This window comes from Ixodes scapularis, unplaced genomic scaffold (assembly GCF_016920785.2).
Source record: "Ixodes scapularis isolate PalLabHiFi unplaced genomic scaffold, ASM1692078v2 ptg000597l_1___fragment_1__unscaffolded, whole genome shotgun sequence".
Classification (NCBI taxonomy): domain Eukaryota; kingdom Metazoa; phylum Arthropoda; class Arachnida; order Ixodida; family Ixodidae; genus Ixodes; species Ixodes scapularis.
Window position 1 is genome coordinate 5030584 of NW_024610006.1, and position 22011 is coordinate 5052594.

At 47.2% G+C, this 22011-nt stretch overlaps 1 protein-coding gene across 1 annotated transcript in view; it reads right to left on the bottom strand.

Annotated features, from left to right (window-relative positions):
• The window catches only part of LOC120844583 (laminin subunit alpha-like), a gene marked incomplete at its 5' end in the record, with an annotated part of 57832 nt that overhangs the window by 26105 nt on the left and 9716 nt on the right, over nucleotides 1–22011 (bottom strand). The window contains 8 exons of the mRNA XM_042287885.1: nucleotides 887–1010; nucleotides 4302–4558; nucleotides 6809–6967; nucleotides 8705–8869; nucleotides 11057–11191; nucleotides 13535–13669; nucleotides 17467–17604; nucleotides 19001–19138. Coding sequence (XP_042143819.1) covers nucleotides 887–1010; nucleotides 4302–4558; nucleotides 6809–6967; nucleotides 8705–8869; nucleotides 11057–11191; nucleotides 13535–13669; nucleotides 17467–17604; nucleotides 19001–19138 — 1251 coding nt within the window. The remainder of the gene's footprint in view (nucleotides 1–886; nucleotides 1011–4301; nucleotides 4559–6808; nucleotides 6968–8704; nucleotides 8870–11056; nucleotides 11192–13534; nucleotides 13670–17466; nucleotides 17605–19000; nucleotides 19139–22011) is intronic.

The following is a 22011-nucleotide window of genomic DNA, read 5'->3' on the forward strand; positions in this document are numbered from 1 at the left end:
ATAATCACTTTTTCTGGCATGAGTTGCAATGTGGTGGCGCCAGTGCGCAAATTAAACACTAGATGGCAAGTTTTGTAGCATTTGCAAGATTGTATTTACACACTATTTTCGGGAAGAGGTCTCTCATAGCATTGTAAGACGTAGTTCGCTCTTACGGTGAAAGAATGACGCATAAAAAATGAGAGAATATAGGCGAATTGGAAGTGTTCCAGAGCTACCCCATAGATGGCGCCACCGAGTTTGTTGCCAATGAGAAAAAGGGCGAACAGATGTACACTCGTTACATGCTACATATTAGCCGTGAGAAGGGTAGACTATTATCACCACCAACAGCCCTTTCGGCTATTTTGGAGTGTGACGCTCAAAATTTCTTCAAGGGGTGTTTCTGCCAATAAATCCAAAACATTGCAAGAGCTTGCCCGTTATCACTGTGAAAAGGCATTCGATCCTGCTGATGACACACCCTCACAATTGATCGATAGTCATCTCTAGTTGCTACAGAGAGTCCACATACTTTTCACGTCTGTCCAAACACAAAGCACTGCTAGTCTGCTGCATTTCAAGCAAATCCTGACTCTAGTGACTGACAACGTGAGGACAGCAGCGCTTTTCTTTCGAGCGCCCGGACTCTGGCACGCCCTAGTAGCCTTTCGCCCTGCTTTGGGAGCCTCGCGAGACGACAAAGCGTCGTAGAAGCTAAGAAGCTTGCGCTGGAGGCGGGGCAACCGAAACTCCTCCCCGTCGTCCTCATCCTGTCAGTTATCACGGTGAAAACATTTTGCCGTGGTAATTGGATAGTTTTGGGTACAATCGAACGTGCAGCCTCAGAAAATGGTTCGTACAAGGACGCCGGTCGAGTAGCCCGTCCACGAGAAGCGGCACTGACCTCCGTACGTGTCCGGAGTGAAGCTGATGTTGCAGTACACATTGTCGCCGTTGAGGCTCACGTAGCGCGCTATCACCTGGTACAGCCCAGGCTTCTGGATGTGCAGGTCAATCAGGATCTCCTTCTGCGGGTCAGGAAGGCATTGGCACGACAACCGTTAGGGAAAGGACTCTAGCGTTTCTTTTAATGAGCCAGAACAAACTGCGTAGTGCATGAGAACAACTGGGTTTCTTGATAAATGGATCACCCACTCGTTATAACTATAACGATAATAATCATCTTTATATTTCCAATCTTCTAAAAGCCTCCGGGTCATCTGGACCATGCACAGCACATTGCAAGACAAGTGAAGGTTGCTACCGTGACAATAAAACAAAAACCTTAGAAAAAAAACAGACAAATCAAAGAAGAAATGCATCTGGCAGTATAAGAAAGGTCTGAGTGCGGGAGGATTGACAATGGGCCAAAAAGATCGATAGAAGAAGACTCCTAACAATTATGCGGGTCTGGCGATAATTCATGATACAGTATAGACCACTTACAACGTAACCGCTTATAGTGCAGGACCGGGTATAACGCGGTTTTTTTAAACCACCGGTTCACCTCCCATAGAACTCCATGTAATTACATACCGCTTAAAATGCAGGCGCGCGAAGGGAAGTACCGGTTATAGTGCGGTTTCTGGCGCAGCCCGCCAGCCGCGCCGACGACCGGAGCAGCGAGCTCGCTTCCCTGTGCGACACCAGATAACGACGCTGACGCAAGCTGACGGCGCGAGCCGCAAACTGCACTCGCGGGGCAAGGAGGTTGCTCGAAAACGCGGGAAGAAGCGAAGAGGGAGGCTTCAGTTGCCATAGTGACGGAGGGACGCACGCACGAGTCGTTCACGTGCGTGCGTCCCTCCGCTGCGTTGGAAACAGAGAAACAAACAACCGCAACGACAGACCAATCGCAGGTCGAGGACAAGTGTTCGCGCGCGTTGTATCATGCATGCCGGTCGCGGGCCGGCCAGGCCGCCAGGCCGGCTGCTTCTATTCCGCAAACATGGCGTTGGTTGTGATCGTCGTCGTAGACGGCGTGCATCTCATCGTTCTGCGTAAAAGCGCTATCCTTGACTGTGAATTTTCGTTGTGTGTCGCTATGATAACCCAGCACGTACTAGAAGGGAAGATCCACCTACTCGTGCGGCGATGTCGTGGCGGCGCTCTCAAGACGGCAAAAACGCCCGTGTCGTCGTGTTTGTTTACTTCGACTACAGTGGTGATTTCTAAGCATTTGTGTCCTCGAACATCGCCCGGATTTCTTATTTGGCTCAATTCATGCGTGTGCTCAAGTTCAAGGTATTACTGGCGCGTAGCGTATGAAGGATACAAATTTTCACGCGTTTTCATCTCCGGAGAAAAGTGATTAGGGTTAGCAATCCTGAGCGCTCGCAACGTCCGTCCGCAACCCGCGACGCCATTAAAAGGCTGCGCCAGGCAAAAGCCGCTAATTTCTTTTAAAATGTGTGACGCACTTGAGACATAACTGTACTAGTCTATTGAAATAAAGACTTTCCTCAAACTAAGCTTATTTTTTCATCTAACATAAAATAAATTCTTTTACAAAGGTAAGTTGTGTCATGGCATGTATTTTGGCCTCAAAAATTGATGTTTTGGTTATAGTGCGGTACCGCTTATAGTGCGGATTTTCGCGACTCCCGAGACATACGTTATATGCGGTCTACACTGTATACCTATAGGGAGTATTCACTGGACGCCACATTTGTGGGTGCTGTTTAGAGCGCATGCTCCGAACGAGCTCACATCAATAGGCTGCTAAGACCGGCACTCTTCATGGGCCGGAATGCACGTTGCAAAAGGACTGTGGAAGCTCGCAATCAGCACGCGCTCAGCAGTCGCGCACACAGCTATGGCCGCCAGTGAATACTCCCTATATGCTCAATAAATGATAGCATTAGGATTAGTCCCTGCATTATACTGTCAAGAATTGTGTCTTTGTATACTGATGTAGATGCCCTCTAAGCAGTGCGAATAGGGCAAGGTGGAAAACGATCTTAGTCTTGGGCAGGGTGTAAGATAGACAGGTGGGGAAACGGCCCATAGAAGCCTACCGCAGCGCCGTGACCGGATTGTGTACTTGTCTGCTTGCGGGTACCCCCGATTTGCGACAGATGGTGCTGCGGCGAGAGGAAAAAAAGTCGGAATCGGATTTGCGTGCAACTCTACGGGAGAGTGCGCAAAATAAACCGAGAGCACGACAGTCCCCCATTGAAAATCCACGAGAAACCATCTCCGTCAGTTTAGCTGGTCGCCACCGGTCGCCCACCCGGAGTGAGAGTTTGCGGTGCTCCACATAGATGGCGCCACAGAAAAAGAGAAAACCGAAGGGGACACAATCCGGTCGCTCATCTGACTCTCGTTTCCCCACCTGTCTACCTTACACCCTGGTCTTGGGCCCGTTCCATTTCAAGTATAGAGTAAGACTCAGTCAGACCCAACAAGCAAATGGACAGTTTCCTAGTTCTCAGAGATTCAAATACGGTACCAACTTCAGTGCTAAAGTTTGGTGATTTGCGCATACCTGCGAGAGAAAACTGTGCTAAAGGATCGGGGTAATGCCCACATTAAGATGAACACCGCTGTTGAGAGCTCCCAGGTGCTGGTCCCGTCCCAGGTGAAAACCATGCAGTCCACTTTCAGCTGGATTAGGCAACCAGTCTTAGCTGGATCCATTCAGATTGTCTGATTTTCAGCTGGAGGCATCTGAGACCACACATGTCAGGCGACATAATAACAAGACATTGCATGTCGTGTTGCGTGGTGCTCCAAACAACGTCGTCATGCGAAGCGTCATGTGATGCAACACACCATATCATGTGATGCTGATGAATCACTGCAATGTCACTCTTGCTATAATTATATATTAACAGTTCACCCGCAGCTGCATTATGAAACTGGTCCCAGCCGGATCCAGCTAAGACCAGTTCCATAATCCAGCACATTTTTGTGTCTTTTCTTATACAGACTCTCCCGTAACAGATTGTAAGGTTATATGGTATAACAGTGCTGTCTCGTCCATAGGGACGCCTCCGTTCCCCAAAACATTGCGAGTTGTTCATTATAACGAGACAAAAAAATGTGTATTTACCCAATTCATCCTAGAAAACCTTGCCTATATAAAGGGGGCATCCATTTTAATGGGGTTCGTATTAACGACACATGACTGTACAACGTACAGTGCAATCCACTTATAACGATAATTAAAAAACCTGAAAATTAAATCGTTTTAAAAGGTTAGCACTGTATCTGAACTAGAAACCCTAGAAACTGATCATTATAAGCAGTACAATGTTTTATGTGGTATCGGTATAAGTGGATTGCACTGTAGCGAGTAGAGTATTTTTGTCCCTCAACTGAATGTTGGAGAAGATGGCGTAGCCCTTCCAGGAGAAGCCCGGGAAGAGGCCGCTGTCGAAGTCAAAGCGGGCGTTGACCCCGCTGGGGGTGTGTCCGTCCTCCACCTCGTACTTGTGCTGGTGCAGCGTGGGGAAGAAGTGCGCCTGCAGGGGCTCCGAGCAACGGCGCCCCGTGATGCGGGGCCGGCACTGGCACTGCCCGCTCCGGGCGTCGCACGAGCTGCCCACCGCTCCGCCCACGTCGCACTGGCAGTCTGCGCAACACAAAAGGAGCGGCACAGTGTTGCCAAACTATTACTTATGCCTATGCTTAAACGACAACTCCGCTTCAGTTTTGAAAAAAACAATGCAGTCCTCTTCAGTATTCTCTACGAAGGCCACACGTAAAATATTACGACCAAGTTCTCTCTAAATGTTTCTTAAACGGTCTGGCTGACTTTGGAAAGTGCCAAGTTGCCAAAATTGGGCGACTCTAACGGGCGTATTGAGGCACTGTTGACAGCGCAGTCGTAGCCGACATTGAGTTAAACGTCATCAATATTGCAATACTTTGTTTAAGCTGAAGTCTTGGCAGGCTTTCAGCGTTCCTGCCAAGCACGCACGCTCAAGTAGTGCAAGTACCGTTCGGGGCCACATGCTCAAGCTTGTAGCGTCGGCTGCATCAGGACTTAAGCTGAAACGAAGTCTACTTTTTGTTTGTTTTTACTTCCCCTGGCAAGCTTAATGGGGGACGTCACCAGCGTCTCTTCTCGGTGCTCGGCGGTATCCAGGTGATTGGCTAAACACGCCTACGCAGCCCGCTTCTCAGCCTTGGGAGAGCCGTCCAGCCGTCCTGCTGTTACCGCCGTCTGACACGTCTCAACCGTCGTCATCATCGCCTCGCCAGCCGCAATTATTGACTCTCGGGAGTTTTGTACACACTACGTGCACAGACTGATGCCGCAGTTATGCAGACCTTGTAAGATATCGTAGACACCAAAACGTGGTGAAGACTGCAGTGCAGAAGACACTTGCACCTTGCACACACCCGCCCTACAGTTACTTACCCTGATCCCGCCCATTGTTGCGTAGAAGATTATGTGACCGCACGTACCACGCAATAGCTATATTTTGGGCGGCCGGAAGCCAATGTTGCCTGACGGAGCCAAAGTTTTGGTTTCAGTGTCTGCTCATGTTTAAAGTAAGATTTCACAAAATATATCCCATTTCTTGAGAAGCAAATGATGTAGTGGCTTTTATTGGTGCTTTTAAATGTGAAATCACTCATAATTTTGAAATTTTCTGAATTGAGTGGAGCTGCCCTCTAACACAAATTGCCACCAAATTCACAAAAATAAAATACAGCGAACAAGTCAACTAAAATGCCTCCTACCACATATGAAAGGAGGTGCAAAAAACAGTGAGGATAAATAATTGTGTACAGCCAACTTTTCCCCAGCAGATAGCATCCTTTATGGTGGCTAGCACCTAACATCAGAAAAGGTTAAAAAAAAAGAGAGAGATTAAAGGATTTAAAGATCTAGCACAAACCACACATGGAAGTGTGGTTTCTGCAGCACATTCTGTGAACACAGGTTTTTGTAAGCACGATTAGGCGTGTACATTTGTTTCAGAGGCCAAGTTCAGCTTTGTAAAGAACTGGTGGATCTCTGGCAGTCGCAGGAAAAACAAGGCAGTCATTGCTACAACTAGCAGACAATGCTCCTTTTGCACACCCATTAGTATATCCTCTGGGCAGAGCTTTGTGCTTTGACATATCACTTTCCTTTAGCCCCCGTCTCCCTGAAGCTTTTTGTGCTCAAATAATGCTGCTGCAATCTGGTGTCCTGTTTAGACCACCCTCACAGCTAACCTGGAGTCACTTCAAAATTGCAGTGCTCATATTATAATAACCAACTATCATCAAACACCCAGTGTTTCATTCATGAAAATTAACCTCTCTTTACCTCTTCTTTTATTGTGCCATAGGTTTCTATGTCTTCTCTACAAAATATATCACACTAATCCTCTCCTAAAAGAAACACTCTTCCTCGACCATCAGTTCAAAGTTGGCATTCCTCACTGTCAGGCCTCAGCCTATAACGATTCCTTCCAACCTAGAACATCATCAGAGTGGAACCACCTGCCTGCATCTATAATATCAATACCATCGTTAGATTTGTTTAAAACTACCATTAATAATAACTTTTGAAATCCCGTAACCGCGTTCAACTCATATGCATGTCTTTTTACTGTGTTCAGTTGCCCACTACCTTCTGTAATGCACTTTCGGCCCCGAGGGTATTGCAATAAATAAATAAACAAGTAATAAAAAGTTCGCGAGCAAATACCTGCACAGTCAGTGAAATAGAGAGAGGATAACTACAAAAGAAAGTACAGTATGAGACAAGCAGTGAGGAAAAGAAGGTTGCCGTCCGGTCAGCGACCGAAAGCACCCCACTGCCCTGGATGCCCATCTACAGAAGACGGGAGTAAAATGCCAAGGCCCAGAGGCCAAGACCCACCCTGGCAGCCGAGCAGGTCCTGGTCCTGGAGGTGGAAGGTCCCGTCGAGGCACTCTGTGCACTGGCGCTGGCCCACGTTGGGCTTGCACAGGCACTGGCCGCTCTGGCCGTCGCACACCCGCAGCCCCCCCAGGGTGCCCGGGGAGTGGCACTCGCAGTCTGCGCAAGGGGAGGGAACGGCGGCGTTAGCAAACCACCTCGAGCGCTCCGGTTTTGAGGCATTGTACCTTAAAGCGTGGGTTCTCAAACAGGGTTCCCCAGAGCACCCTTAAGGGTTCCAGAAGCAGCCTCAAGGGTTCCTTGGAGCACCCCCAAGGGTTCTCCAGAGCACTCTCGAGGGTTCCCAAGAGCACCCTTAAGAGTTCCTTGGGGCACCCCCAAGGGTTCTCCAGAGCACTCTCGAGGGTTCCCAAGAGCACCCTTAAGAGTTCCTTGGAGCACCCCCAAGGGTTCTCCAGAGCACTCTCGAGGGTTCTCAAGAGCACCCTTAAGAGTTCCTTGGAGCACCCCCAAGGGTTCTCCAGAGCACCCTCGAGGGTTCCCCAGAGCACTCTCAAGCTCCCCAATTTCCTCGACCGCACTTGTCCCAAAGTAAAGTGCCTTTCCAGATTAAGTAGGCAGATTTGAGCCATTGATTGATGCTTAGCTATGAGCCAAGCACTATCTAGTAAGTGCATGATTGTTTAGAAGGCCTGTGGGCTTTTGTGCTGCTTTATTGCATAAGGAGGGGTTCCTTGGTCTTCAGTCGAGCCAGATAAAGGTTCCTCAAGGTCAGAAAGTTTTGAGAACTTGTGCTTCACTTTGTCCCCATTCTTCTAGTGCAGTCTCTAACAAAAGGCAAGATTAACTTTAAGAGCATGGGGGTGCTGCACAGATTTTGGATGGTTTCATAATGTTGCAAAACCACAACCTGACCAAGTGCATCTCCTCCCCTCAAATGCGAGCAAGCAGAATTGGGTTCTTTATGCTTTTCTTTAACCGATACCCGACACCGTAAGGCTTGAATAACAGGCTTAGGTTGAGCTAATTGGTACTTGTCAATACAAGGAAGTCAGCTTGAACATTAGACAAACACAGAGAGGTCTGTATGTTTGTTTTCTCTCTTTGCATTTGTCTAATGTTCAGGCTGACCTCCTTGCATTGACCCTAAGGAACGTCATGACAGGTGGTCCTGGTGCCTCAACCATTCTTTACCGATTTCTGACAGCGGAAGTTACAAACACTGTTTTCCTCTTTTGTCTAAAAAACAAAATGATGCTGTTTTAGACAAAAGAAAAAGCCAGGCACATGAGTGCACAGAGTTTGCACTGCCTCCACCAGATACCATCACTCATGACGCCAAATTTAGGCAGTGGTGGCAGTATTGAAAAGTCATTTTTGAGAACAAGACAAAGGAAGGAAGGACGAGTTCTTTTTCAGAGATCAATAAAGATAAGAATGGCTAAGTGGACAATTCCACGTGCAGATTCAAAGACGCTAACATTAATGAGACATGCCTTCAGCGGAATGGCGAGTTGCTGCCATTTGAACCGAATTCTCGAAACCCAATATGGCGACTGCACTGCCAACCGCAACAAAACACAAACAAAACAATTGTCGGCAAAGGGAGGAGAGATGCGACACTCCAAAAACTATGGCGGCAGAAAGCTCCTGGACGCGACATGAGGCCACGAGAGGTGACGCCAGAAGTGTGGAGGGATATGCCCTCAACGATGACCAAAACCAAGAGACGCCGTTGTACGAAAAGGAGAAATGACTTGGCGCCAACAGCTGTTCTGGTCACCGCCGGCGCCCCGAAGGGGACCAAGCGTGGTGTCATGTCGCCTCCAGAAGCTTTTGACCTCGACGCCAAAAGTGTATACGGTGTCTCTATGCCAGACTACACCCGAGCCTCAACCTCGCAACCCTGCGGGTCGCTCGGCTTGAGGTTCCAGTAGAGCGGGCGGCACTGGTCGCAGATGCGTCCCGTGACGCGCTCCTTGCACTCGCACAGCTCCCCGCTCGTCAGGCTGCCGCAGCCGCCAAACGTCGCCAGAATCCCCGCCGGGTTGCAGTTGCAGCCTGCGGGAAGCCATGCCCCCTTCCCCTTGAGACACCCTCGCAGACAACAAGCTTAGTAATTCTCAAAAACATCCGTGGGATGCCTTACAGATCGAAGGGGCAAAAACATTTACAAACTGTTACGTAAAATAGCTTAATGTACACTGCAAGATACTGTTAGAGAAAACAAAGAATTGGCAGTTTTTCTTGTCTTTTAGAATCGAAAGAGCATGATACAAATTACTAGTGTGGTGGAAAGGACTCGTCTGGGGCCCTCACCTAACGGCAAAATATAGTGGCCGCCGGTACGTGATTGAAGTGAAAAGCAAAAAAAAGTGGCGATGGTGTATTCGCACTAACAGTGTCGCACAGTGTACACGCTATGTTCATACAAAACTGAGCAAGTAAGGCAGAAAAAGTATACAATGAAAAATTCAAGATTCGGCTTTGAAGTTTGTATTGGGAAGCTCGCAATGGGTGACTAGGTACGACAGAGTGTGAACGTAAGCCCAAATGGCAATATTTAGGTTTTTCGTCTTAAATTTGCTCAAAATATTTATCGCTGAAACACTGGTCTTGACAAGCAGAGATATATAAAAGCTCTTTCAACATTACAGATAAAAATGACTGCCGTAAAAATCAGATTCCTTTAAGAAAAGACGTACCCTCTTTTTTATGTAGAGACAGCGCGTGGTCCGAACTCCATTCTGTCATTCACTCTCACCATCACAACGAATAATGCGTTTTTTGTGTATTTTTGTTGAATATGTCAATATAAAGATAACAAACAAGAGCTAGAGAACTACAAAAACTGCATTTTCGAAAACCTTAGCTCGTGGAATTAACAAAAAAGTGTTAATGTCAATTACAGTGATGCCAATAAGCAAGTTCAAGTCAATCGTGATACATAGCAAGAATGTGAAAACCTTATGCCAATTTGTCCGTTATAGTAATGGACTGAGTTTGAGCACATGATATTGTCACGGATGAAAAAGGATAGACAAGCGTCAAACCGAAAATAAAGGATTTATCCGCAAACTTGCGCCAGAAGTAAAATAAAACAAAAAAAAAGATCGCCGAAAAAGCAGAAGCGAGCATCGAGGTGTCGGCGTGACAGCTGGCTGGAGCGAGAGGGAGTCGGCAAGGCCGTGCTGGGCCCCTTATCTATTACCCTCGGGATCTCAAACATTCGGCCTAGAATGTTCGAGCGTTTTAACATTGGGGGTAAAAGTAAACACAAATCATTACAAGTATGAATAGGGTTCCGCGTTTACGGTTTTTATTTTTTCAAAATTCGGCATACTTTTTTCGGTGTCTATTTTAAAATTTAATTTTCGTTTTTTTTCGGTGAATATGAAAGTTTACCTTTTTTTTCGATGAATATGAAAAAAAAACACCATCGGACACCGGATCAGATGATCCTTGTAGCTGTGATACTTGTGATCACTCAAAGAATAACGGCACATATACATAATTGGTCTTCGCTACAACTTCCGTCAGGATACACCTCAAAATCGCGAAATTTGCGGGCATAACCTTCCGCGCGCTTCTTTCTCCTTCCCATTCTGACGACGTGACCGTCTGAGGTGATGACCGTACAGTGACCAGCGGAATGGCAAAACAAATCCATTTTATTTATGTTCTCAACCACAGGGAAGTTTGAGAGAGGGTGTTAAGAAAGGTATTAACGGCTTTCCTGGATGTCCCCTGAAGTGCATGAAGCGATAAAACATTATACTAGCCCACATCCAAACATTTTTTGGGGGACCGAGACTTTGACACACTAAGCCCGATCACAGAAAGGACAGAGATGTCCCGTGAAGGCCAATCCAAGACCTCTTTTGTTGAATATTGAACCTTGGAAGAGGGCAATCTAGAAGACGTCACACAATGTTGAACCCTGCAATGCCCTCTCCCCCCCCACCCCTCCCCCCATCCACCTCGACGCGGCCCTAAAAAAACTGACCTTTTCCGGTTAAAACCGAATTTCAGAAAATGGATTCGGCGTACTTTTATCGTTTTTTATCGGTTTTAACCGAAAACTCCAAACCCTAGGTATGAAGTAGCGTTCCCCCTCAGCCATGTACACGGCTATATCAGACCAATGAGATACATAAAAAGATGACAACAAACAGAGGCGAAGCAGATTATGATGCTACGAGAGAAGCACAACCGAGACAATTTTCTATGTGTTGGCAGTGTGGATACCTTCGCAGAGGGGATAGTTGTAGAAGTCCTTCTTGCAGCGGTCGCACTTCTCTCCGTCGAAGCTGGGCTTGCAGAAGCAGGTGCCGTCGCTCCCACACGACAGTCCCACGGATCCGTACGAGTCGCAGCCACAGGCTGCAGGGGACACACTGAGGGTCATTCACTCCAGGGCGCAGCAGTTCTCACGAGATTTGAAGCATCAGAGGACCTTCGTGCCAACTTCTCACTAGTGTGAGCTCAGACGGTGCAGAAATGTTGAAGGACAAAATTGCCTAAACCAAAAATTAGGAAGTCAAGATTAAAATTACATGAGACTGTGCGACACAAGAAAAGGAATGTCTCAAACTTAGCTACTGCGTTTATTTCCTCCAATTCCTATACAGCCACGAATCTAGCACTTGATAACCGACCTCACAGCACCATTCTTTGTTACAAAGTGAAAGATGGGAAACCTTTAGGTTTCCCATCTTTCACCACAGTCCCGGGTAATTTTCAACACAACCAACATCCACCAGCTCACTTGCACACTCACTGTATTTTTGAAAAGAAAGCCACTTTTCTTCATTTACGTAATCAATCACAAATTGCAAAACCGCAAGTTATTACACATTCAATCTTCAGGCTGAGCAATCTGGTCTGTTCACAATGTCCCGCATAATGCTGAATAAAGACCAGTGCTGCAAAACACCGGTTCAACCATCCAGGCAATTTTTCACGTACGGGGCCTGGCACAGATGATCAAGTTTTAGCAAACAAGCAACATTTTCGCAAGCGTCACATTTAAACTGAACTATGTAGCGTTGCCAGTGATGGAAGTGCCATTTGACCTTTTGGAGCAGGCCTTGTAGCAGGCAAAATGTTGTTTTGGAGCAGGTAGTGGCCCCTTTGGAGCAGGGTCCGGCATATGTTGGCATATTACTTGAAATTGAAATAATGCTGCTGTGCTATTAAAGCCCATCCCTGTTGGAACACAGCGTCTGTCGCCTTTTTAAGACAGGATATATCAAATTCAACAAAGTAAACAGAAAAAACCTTTTTTTTTTAAATAAAGTTTATCTGCTCATCAGATAAAAAAAATACAATTAAATATGTCACACTGAGTTCTGATGGTACAGGATATTTAGTTTTATTACCCTGCACTTCTTTAAAGGTATCTGCAGCAGCATCTAACGACCCTTACTGTTGTGGAATGTTTTAGTTCAGATTATAGTTATCTTTCGGGCAGCAGCTTCAAATATTGCGGTATCTGATATTCGCTTCAAAAATTACGATTCATTTTCGATGTGCTGGCGAAGTCACGATCGGATCATGGCGAGTTAACCCGTTGAGTGCGCTCCTTGGCATGCACCGACGCGCTGCAGAGAAGCGACACCCGCGGAGCAGACACCGCAGTCGCGCAGTGCTTTGTGCTCTGAAAAGGACGGTAAGGCTTTACCAGCACTACATCCAGAGTTTGGTGCAACTCAACTAGACTTCGTTTCAGCTTCAGTGCGAGCGCATCTGAAGCTGCAAGCACGCGCATGAAGCTTGTAACGGTGCCCACACTGCACAAGCCCGTGCGCGACTTAGGAATGCACAGCATTGGGCTCGCGCTAGCTTTGACTTCGCTTGCAGCTAGCGCTCGGGAACAGGGCGGGCCAACATTGAAAACATTCACAAGCTCGGCCTTTTTTCTTTTTTTTTTAAATAGGCAGCTCAGTGGGATGGTTCTTCGCTTAGCCTCTGCGGCTTTGGTCTCAGATGTTGCTGACGTTCCTTTCAATGATGATGATAATGCGCCCTCGCAGTTTCGGTTTGCGTAACAGTTGCGGCGCGGAAAATACCGTGGTACCGACACGCGCTCTGATAAGACTTCAGTTTCTATTTTTTATTGCTACATCTCATCTCGGCGCAGGCATGGCGCAATTCTTCGGTAAAATAACAATTTGGCGCTACATGTAGCAGGATTGCGTCCTTGGCGCAAATTGGCGCAATTGGCGCAGCACTTCCATCACTGCGTTGCAGTAGATTATTTCAGTGGAGCTCAAAGTTGTCTTTCCAGTGTGATATAACACCCTAAAAACAAAATCTTACGGGGGCTGACAAAAGAATATAGTTTTTATGCATCAAAGGGCTAAAACATTCGTGAAAGGTTGGCATAGCCTGTCAAACCCACCTATCCTTGGAATGGCACCTATACGAAAGTTTTCAATTAGTTCTTAGGCACCGCTTTTCACCTTTATGCTTTTCCAGCGAGACAGCTCGAAAGATATCTAAATTGTGCCAAAGATGATCAAATGCTTTACGTAGAGGGTGAAGAAAATCCGGGGTCTTAAGCTCTTGGCTGGAGAAGTTTGTCCGTAATATTTAGAGCGAGAAGACTGAAGACCTCAATTTTCACAAAATTTGAATGTGAATGCAAAGCCGACAAAGAATGATTTGCAAAGTCCATTTCAAGCCCCCCCTACACCCTTATATGTATCGCAGAGAGGCACTCACGGTTGCAGTCTGGGTAGCTGTAGTAGCCCGGGGCACACTGGTCGCATCGCAGGCCCGTGAAGCTGGCCAGGCAGTGGCACTTGCCCGCGTTGTCGCACGAATTGCCCAGGGAGCCCTTGCTGTCGCATTCACAGGCTGCACAAATAAAGCACGGACCACTGCTGGCACTCTCTCCCGTGGCCTTGCTACAGTGTGACCACCGTCGACACGAGCAAGCAAAATCTGTGCACTGCGCTACCCTGCGCTGCTCACAACACTGCGAGGCACCACACTCTTCTCGGCCCAAACATTGCCTCTGGAACAAAGTGTTAAGGCAGCAAGTTGCTGGTAGGAATAGCAAAAAAAAATTGCCAATGACCTTTAGCTTTAAATTACTATAATCGGGGTTCCGTGTTTCCAAAGTTTATTTTTCTAAAATTATGAGGGTGTTTTTCGGAGTTTACTTTTTGCAAAAAAGTCCGAGTTTATCGGAGTTTATTTTTGTTAGATCCCCAATTCTCCAAAATTTGGAGTTTAATTTTATTATGTTTCTTTTATATTTAAACATAAAAATAAAAATAAATAATATAGGGGTCTATACTTGTGCTAGGTTCAAGAGAATGCACTTGTATCAAATAATATTTCTTTCGATGGATTTGGCATTGGCACCCTAGCTATTGGCAATACTAACCTGCCCCAAGACAAAGCGTGCAAACAATGTTGCCTTAATAAATGTCGATACCTTATAATTATTAAATTCTTCGAGGTAGTCACTGGAAAGCTTGTTTTCATTCCACCGTATTCCATCACCTTACCCGTGGCTGTGCGGGGTGGAGTGATAAAGGGTGTAAATATAGATGCTTCAACTGCCTTTCAGCTTCCCATGAAATCTCTATGGTTCGTAGATTTCACTCCTACAAAAACACAACCCTCCTTCCTCTAAGAAGCCCAGATAATATGGTCCAAACTGGAAACCGGAAGAGTGACTTTTGTCGTGACTTGGGAGCACAATGATCCATTGTTATGAATGAGCCTTTGGCTGAGATGAACGGTGGAACAACTTTTGTCAATATTCCTAGATTTGAAAGAAAACCGAGATGGCATTTTCTCAGCAGCATTGAACCTGTGCACTGATCAAACTTAATTGTAGGATACTTTTTTTCTTTACATTGGGACACTGAAATTTTGAGTTTATCAAATATAAATCCGAAGTGACGAAAACTTCGCTGGCGGTTGCTTCTCCGAGCTTTTCGGATTTATCTGAAAACACGGAAACCTACCTAAAATGCGTGAAATTCAGTATTTAGGAGAGACTGTTTCAATTGTTTGGGAGAGATTGAACAGTTGTTGCAACAGTGAAGAACCTATATTTTTATCACTTTTGGGGAAACAGAATTTGTGTGTCATGTAACCTGAAGTGGGGAGGGAGCACTGTAGGACTGCAAGGAAGGGCACTGGGAGAGGGAAAGAAGGGAAAACAGGGACACTGAATTGGTGTCACATGGCCAAGGGGGGGGGGGGCAGAAGGAGGGGAAGGGAGAGCACCCTAGGAGAAGGGGGAAGAGATGGAAATAGGAAGGAGGAGGGAGAAGGAGGAGAGGGAAGGGAGGAGAAAAATGGGGAGAGGGAATTTGTGTGACATATGGCCTATACACCGACACGCGGGCTTGACGTCACGGAGCTGCGGCGGCGCTGCGATCGCGCCGGAGCCGGGGGGTGTGGGCAAAAGCGCGCACGTTTCGCATGGGCGTCATAGCATTTCAGCATGCCGCGAAGCTGTTTTGCCGTTAATTGCGCCAAAATGTACAAGAAAAGCAGCGGAGTGAGCTTCCACAAGTTCCCGGCAGACTCTGAAGCGCATAGAAGGTGGATAATACCCGTGGATCGAAAAGAATGGTCACCTCGCGCGAACGACCGTTTGTGCGGCAAACACTTTCTTAGAGGCAACTGCGGCTTTCATTTCAATCTCCGTCCCGATGCTTGCTTATGTGCAGGGAAACCGTTGACCGATCGAGACCGCCCGGATTTTGTTCCGACGGAGCTCGCGCACAACGCACCGGCCAAGCGCTCGTCGGAAGCTCGCTACGCCCGTGCTACCCAGCAGAAGGGGATCGGCGACAGAACGGCAGTGTTGTAGGCGTTACAAAAAATAAAATAAAATAAAAGTAACGAAATATGTTACTCGTTAGTAGCAAATAAAAGGTACGCGTTACTGTGCTACGTGATCTAAAACTAAAAGGAACGCGTTACCGCAACCGATAAAAAGTAAGGCACGTTACTTCTGCGTTACTTTTTTTAAATTATGATTTAACACATTTTACGGTTTTGACGATACAGGTCATATATCAAGAAACATTATGTTCATGCAGAAACTGAACATAATTACTTTATCTCTTTTTACGGTTTCAGCTAAATACTTACGAGAAAAAACGCAAAGAAAACATGGCGCGCCTAGAACACGGAAACAATTGAAGTATAATTTCTTTAAGACTTGCGATGTAGTAACGACTAACGTAACTACGTTACTTGAAATAGTAACATGAGTACATTACCCGCTACTTTGTCGAAAATGTAACGAGTAGGTTACTATACGGTACTGAAAAAAGTAACGCGTTCCTGGTAACGCCGTTACTTGTAACCTGTTACCGCTAAGACTGCAGCACGGACAACCCTTTACTAGTTGTAATGCCTTGTGGTCATGAGGCTATGAAAAATATCATACCTTGACTTGAAGACGCTCTGTGTATTTAATCAATTAATGAATACACACACTTCCGCAGACCCGCAGTCTGCAGATCCCGCCGGCAGTGCGGAAACCGACTCGATGTAATCGTAGACCTCGAGAGACTTGTATGCTTGCTCCGTGTCGGCCGTGAACTGGCTTGGCGAACAAACTAAATAAACGACGACCTAAGCCCTCGACTTCGGTGGCAGCAACTTTACGTCGGAAGTCCAGCAGGCCTTGTTTACGGCGTACGGATCCTCGTAGGCAACGCCGTCCACGCAGTCGGGCATAGCATACGACATACGTTATGAGGAAATACGACGCACAAATAAAGATGCAAGCGTCCCTACAACGTCAACAACGAGCGCACGCCATAGAGCGCAATGGCGAAAACACGGAGAGCGGGGCTGCTTTTGCCCACATAGCTACCGCGCATGCGCGGCCTTCCGGCCGTGTTGGTAAACAGAGCCGCTCCGCGTGTCGGTCTATATTTCCCTGCGAAATTTAGCATGGAAACTGAATTTTTTTGTAGGTCATGCGGTGTCAGGTCAAGTGACGTTGATTTTCCCCGCTAAATTCAGCGGAGAAGCTCGATTGGTGTTTAGGTAAAGTGACATCCATTTTTTCGGCCCTCATCGAGCCCACGTGCTCGATGGGGGCCGAAGTTGTCGAGTGCATGCAGAAGGTAGAGCTTTTCCGCAGATCCTGTATTTCAACAGGCTACAAGATTGTGCAATAAGATTTGTGCAAAAGATTGCAGATGTGACTAATCTACAGTCGTGCAGAAACTAAATTGCTCTGAGCGAACGAGCGTTTCTTTTCTGAGGAGTGCTTTCCTGCCGGTTTTCCTTCATACTAGCGCTGACATCAGGACTCGTCCATGTGAAACAGACAAGGGGGGAGCCCATCAACGCAAAGAAACCGCTGTTATCATCCGCATCTTCTCAGCATGGTCTGATTGAAAGGGGAGAACACACACTTGATTGGAGCTATTTAGTTTCTGCGTGACTGTACACTCACGGTTTCCACAAATGAATAAAAGCGCCCATATTGCTCCGTTCAATAAACAAAGCTTTCCTGCGTGTTTTTGTCGGATTTTTGTGTCTGTCCTGGATAGCTTTTTCAACTTACACTATTTAAGAGCTTTCACCATGAAGCACCAAAATAAAAGCAGTCAACAAGCATTCCAAAAGAAGAGCAAAGTCGCAGGAGCACAGGAGGTACTCACGAATGCAGTTGGGGAAGTTGTAGAATCCCGGGGCACATTGGTCGCAGCGTGGGCCCCCGTACTGGGGCTTGCACAGGCACTGGCCCGTCCGGTTGCTGCACACCTCCTCCGTAGTGCCCGTCGGGTCGCACGAACACACTGTACGGACACCGGGCATGCACCATTGTCAGGACACGCCATTTTTTAAAAGTTTACTAGGTTTGTTCAATCTATACCTACGCCTCCCGCATCAGCTGCACTCGATGCACGTTGTCGTGTTCGATTTACGAGTGCAGCGTATCTGAAAGCGTATGCTGGCCCAGGCGAAAGTCGGCCCACCAGCAGCTGGATAACGAAACTGGTCTTTGCTGTTCCATCCAGTTCCATCATCCAACTGCAGGTGGGCCGATTTTCAACCGGGGAGCTACAGTGCCCCGCGATTTTCTGCACCGCGTTACAGTTTTCCACACCACCGTAGGCCGATGCACGTAAGTCGAACGAATCCACCACACTCCCAGAAATCATTTTGAACTGCGTGGATAGGACCTACCGTATTTATTCGAATATAGGTCGACCTTTTTTTTTTCGGAAATGTTGTCAAAAATTAAGGGTCGACCTATAATCGTGACCAAAGAATTTCGACCTAATTCGCAACCAAAATTTGAAACCCTACCGAGGGTATGGAGCTATCAATCACCTAGCCGTTGTCGCGGTAGAGCCGCGCGGCTTCTTGTTTCAAAAAGCTTTTGATGCACAAAAAGAACCGAACAGCAGCAGCCGACAGTCCGTGACCGCCCGCTACGGCTCTCGCGCACATTCCTCGGGCATCGAGTTTCGCCATCACGCCTGTAGCGTTCCCCTCGCTGGGCAAGGGGGAGGCGAGGGAGAGGAACGCGATGCGCCATGCACTTTACCCTCCTATGCGCTCCATTCCTCTCTCCCTCGCAAACGCGCAAAAAAAAAAAAAAAAAAACCACCGGAGGTATTTTAGTTGTTTTTTTTTTTTCAGCGGGTCGCGTGTTGCTCAAGGGGCTCGCAGCGTTGCTCGTGTCTTTGTGTTTGATCTTTCGTCGCTCGCCCGTCTCCACCTTCTTTTGTTTCTTCTTGTTGTCATTTATTTTACAACGGTGTCAGTTAGGTATTGTTGCCAATTTGCGAGGATGTCTACCAAGCTGACGAAGCTTTTTTGACATCGCCCTGTGATTTAGCTGAGAGTGCTGTAAATAAAGGTTTGTTTCTTTTGCCCTAACTTTCCCCTGTTCCTTAAAAAAAAAAGAAAGGTCGACCTATATTTGAATTATTTTTTTTTATTCTCGGTGGGCTCAATAAATAGGGGTCGACCTATTTTCGAGTAAATACAGTAAGTGACAAACTGACGATTGCTCATTTACGACAATGATTTATCGACGCACCAAGCAATACATCCATTTCCTCAACTTTGTTCGTCGTTACTTCTGCGTTCACTTGATGAAGCATTCAATCGACCGACTTGTACGTCAATCGGGCAACCATTCGATCGACCGAGACAACATAAAGCAAAAATGAGCAGACTCACGTTTGCAGGTGGGGTAGTCGTAGAAGCCCACTTGGCAGTGGAGGCACTGACGGCCGCCGTAGCTGTTCCGGCAGGTGCACTGCCCGCTCTCCGCGTCGCACGAAGCGCCTAGGGACGCCGACGGGTGGCAGTCACAGGCTGCAAAAGGACAACCGCCAAATAAAGAACCCATGGAACACTCGAGTCCCTTTGTTGACTGAAGCTACAGTGCCTGGAACAAGTGTTTGACTGGCGCGTTTAGCGTCCCATTCCACCCATGCATCAAAAGCGGTACCGAACCGGCAACTGACAGCATCGCAGGAACTGGCATACCATCATGCTGCGTTGCTATCCCAGCTGTTAGTCCTAGAAATTTATTATTTATTTATTTATTTAGGAATACTGCAGGCCAATTGCGGCCCAAGCAGGATTGGGGGTTACAAAAGTGGAGTCAAAAAAGTGCAACACCAGGTAATCCGTAAAATGGGAGAGGGGAACAGGGGAAAATTATGCAAAAATTTAAATAAAGCATATGTAATAGCTCACAACAAAGTTGGGAGGGGTGGCGGTAGTGGGGAACAGGAAAATGAAACACAATGCAAAGAGTTACACATCAAACAAATGCTCAATCGACTCCAAAACATTGTCAGATATAAATAGGTGATGAGGTAGGTTGTTCCATTCTGTTATGGTTCTGGGAAAGGAGTATTTAATGCAGGCGGGAAAGGGGACAGGATGCGAGGACCATTGTCGTCATCGCGTCCCATCTCAAGTCCGTTTTTGTTTGCGTGGACCGTCTTGCTGCAGAGTGAACTGCAGCGGAAGAGGATTCTGCTGCCCCACCCTCCGCTCCCACACCACGGCAAAGCCCACACCGGCAACAACATGGCACTTCTACCACCACATTACACGAGAATTGGGGAACCACATTCCAGGACGCGGTAAACGCACCAGTCGGAGGCCCGTTCCAGGCCCCATATCAAAACTAACTGAAGTGTTCAGTGATATTAAATCATGAGGGTACAGTCGAGTCCACTTATAACGATACCGTTTACAACAATATATCGGTTATAACGATGAACAACGATAGCACCGTCCACTTTTATATGCTTTCAATGGTAAAATAAACCGCTTATTACGATGCTCCAGGGCTGCGATATCGGATATAGCGATTAATTCTGGTTACAGCGTGCGCCGAAAATGCCAGCCACCGCCGGCTCTCCGCGGCATGCTGTGCCCCGCGACACGCATCCCTTCCACCCCTCAGAAAATGAGTCGACTGCGCCGCTTGCTAGGAAGGAAGCAAGAGGAGGAGCAGCTTTCCTTCCGAACTCCCCTCCCGGAGACGCCGCTTTGGCCTTGTCCGCGCACCCGGTCGCACCACACGCGCACTCGGCGCACTGGCGCCACTCGCTCGCTCACTCGACTGTTGTGTGCTCGCTGCTTAGATTATCTTTCTCCGACTTCGTTTTACATTTCACTGCGGACGGGGCGTCGTGGCCGATCTGTCTGCGGCGCATTCTACGCAAGATCGGGTCTGGACGACTTCCTTCATGCAGACGATGTTGTGGAAACGTCCGAGTGCCTCAGTGATGAGGCGATCGTCGCGCGTGTACATGCTGCTGACAACGGTGAGACCGACGACTCCGACGACGTGGTTGAGGAGCCTACCCAGGTACTGTCATCGCAGGAGGCCCAGCGGATAATACAGTCCCTCAGGGACTTTGTTTTCGCGAAGGACCTCCTGCTAAGCTACGTGGAGCACCTAGATGCTCTAGAAAAAGATGTGCGCCAGCTTCGCGTGAAGCAATCAAAGCTGACAGACTATGGCTTTTCTGCAAACAAGTAGTTGCACTTGCACAACCTTACTTGCCTGCAAATAAAATGTTTTGATCTCTCTTTTGTCTTTTTTTCCTCAACCCGCTTATAACAATTATCGGTTATAACGAAGGTATTTTCTTGGCACTTGGATATCGTTATAAGTGAACTCGACTGCATACTAAACGGCGGGAAGTTAGTGAGCCCCGACAGGCATTTGGTGTTTCTAATAAATTAAGCCAGTACTGCCGCTAATCTGGGGTCTTTTTGGTGCATTACGCGGTGGTTATACAGCAAGTTCTCATTAACTCGAAGTCATAAAAACTAGAAAGAAATTCGAGAGTAGAGCAGTTTCGAGATAAGCGAGGTACCGAATTTTCATTACACTGATCGTGCATTGTGCAAATGGAACCCTTCCGACAATCGCGCCAATTGACTTGGCGCTAACACATGCGGCAGGTGCAGGTGCGGTGGGGAGAACAAAACAAAATGCAACAAAATTAATATTAAAAATCAATAAGAAGAGACAGCAAAACTAAGAAACAAAATGCAAAAAAAATTGAAAGAATAAAAAAAAAAAAGATTGAAAGGATAAAGCTGGAAGATAACGCTGAGTGCGAGGGAGACAGAAACAGGGGCACCAACCACCAAGCCATATTAGGGAAAGAAAAAGGCTCAAAGTATACCTAATCACTTCTTATGAGTTGCGAATGCCAAAGCATGCAAGCGGCTTGTCCGCTCCCTTGTTTCGTCTGCTGCATACTTTTCATTGCGGGTCAGCACGCGCTCACCTGGGCGCGCTGACCTTGGACGTTCCGTGTTAACGCTACGCTAACGGACACGCAGCGCCGCGTGAGCGGTCGTTGAAACTGACATGCAGTGGCCAATGGGAGCCTCGTCGACGCACGCCAGCCAATGGGATTGAAGCCGAAAATCCATCAGCTTTATTTCACTCTTTTGGGATTGGAGAATTTTGGTGCCGCTGGCTAGCTTTTCGCGTGGTTTCACAGCTGGGAGTTGGCTTCACTTGGAGAAAGGATTTAAGATGCCGTTTGGCGTGGTTTCAAAGCTGATGACGTCAGTTCACTCCATGAGACCCGGTTAATGCTTTCGTATTAAAAGAAAGTGAGACAACAAATGTCCTTGAGGCACATGTTGCTCCGCGAAGTGCCTTTGCTGCACCTGCGCACGTTGCCGCACTCATGACACGGACT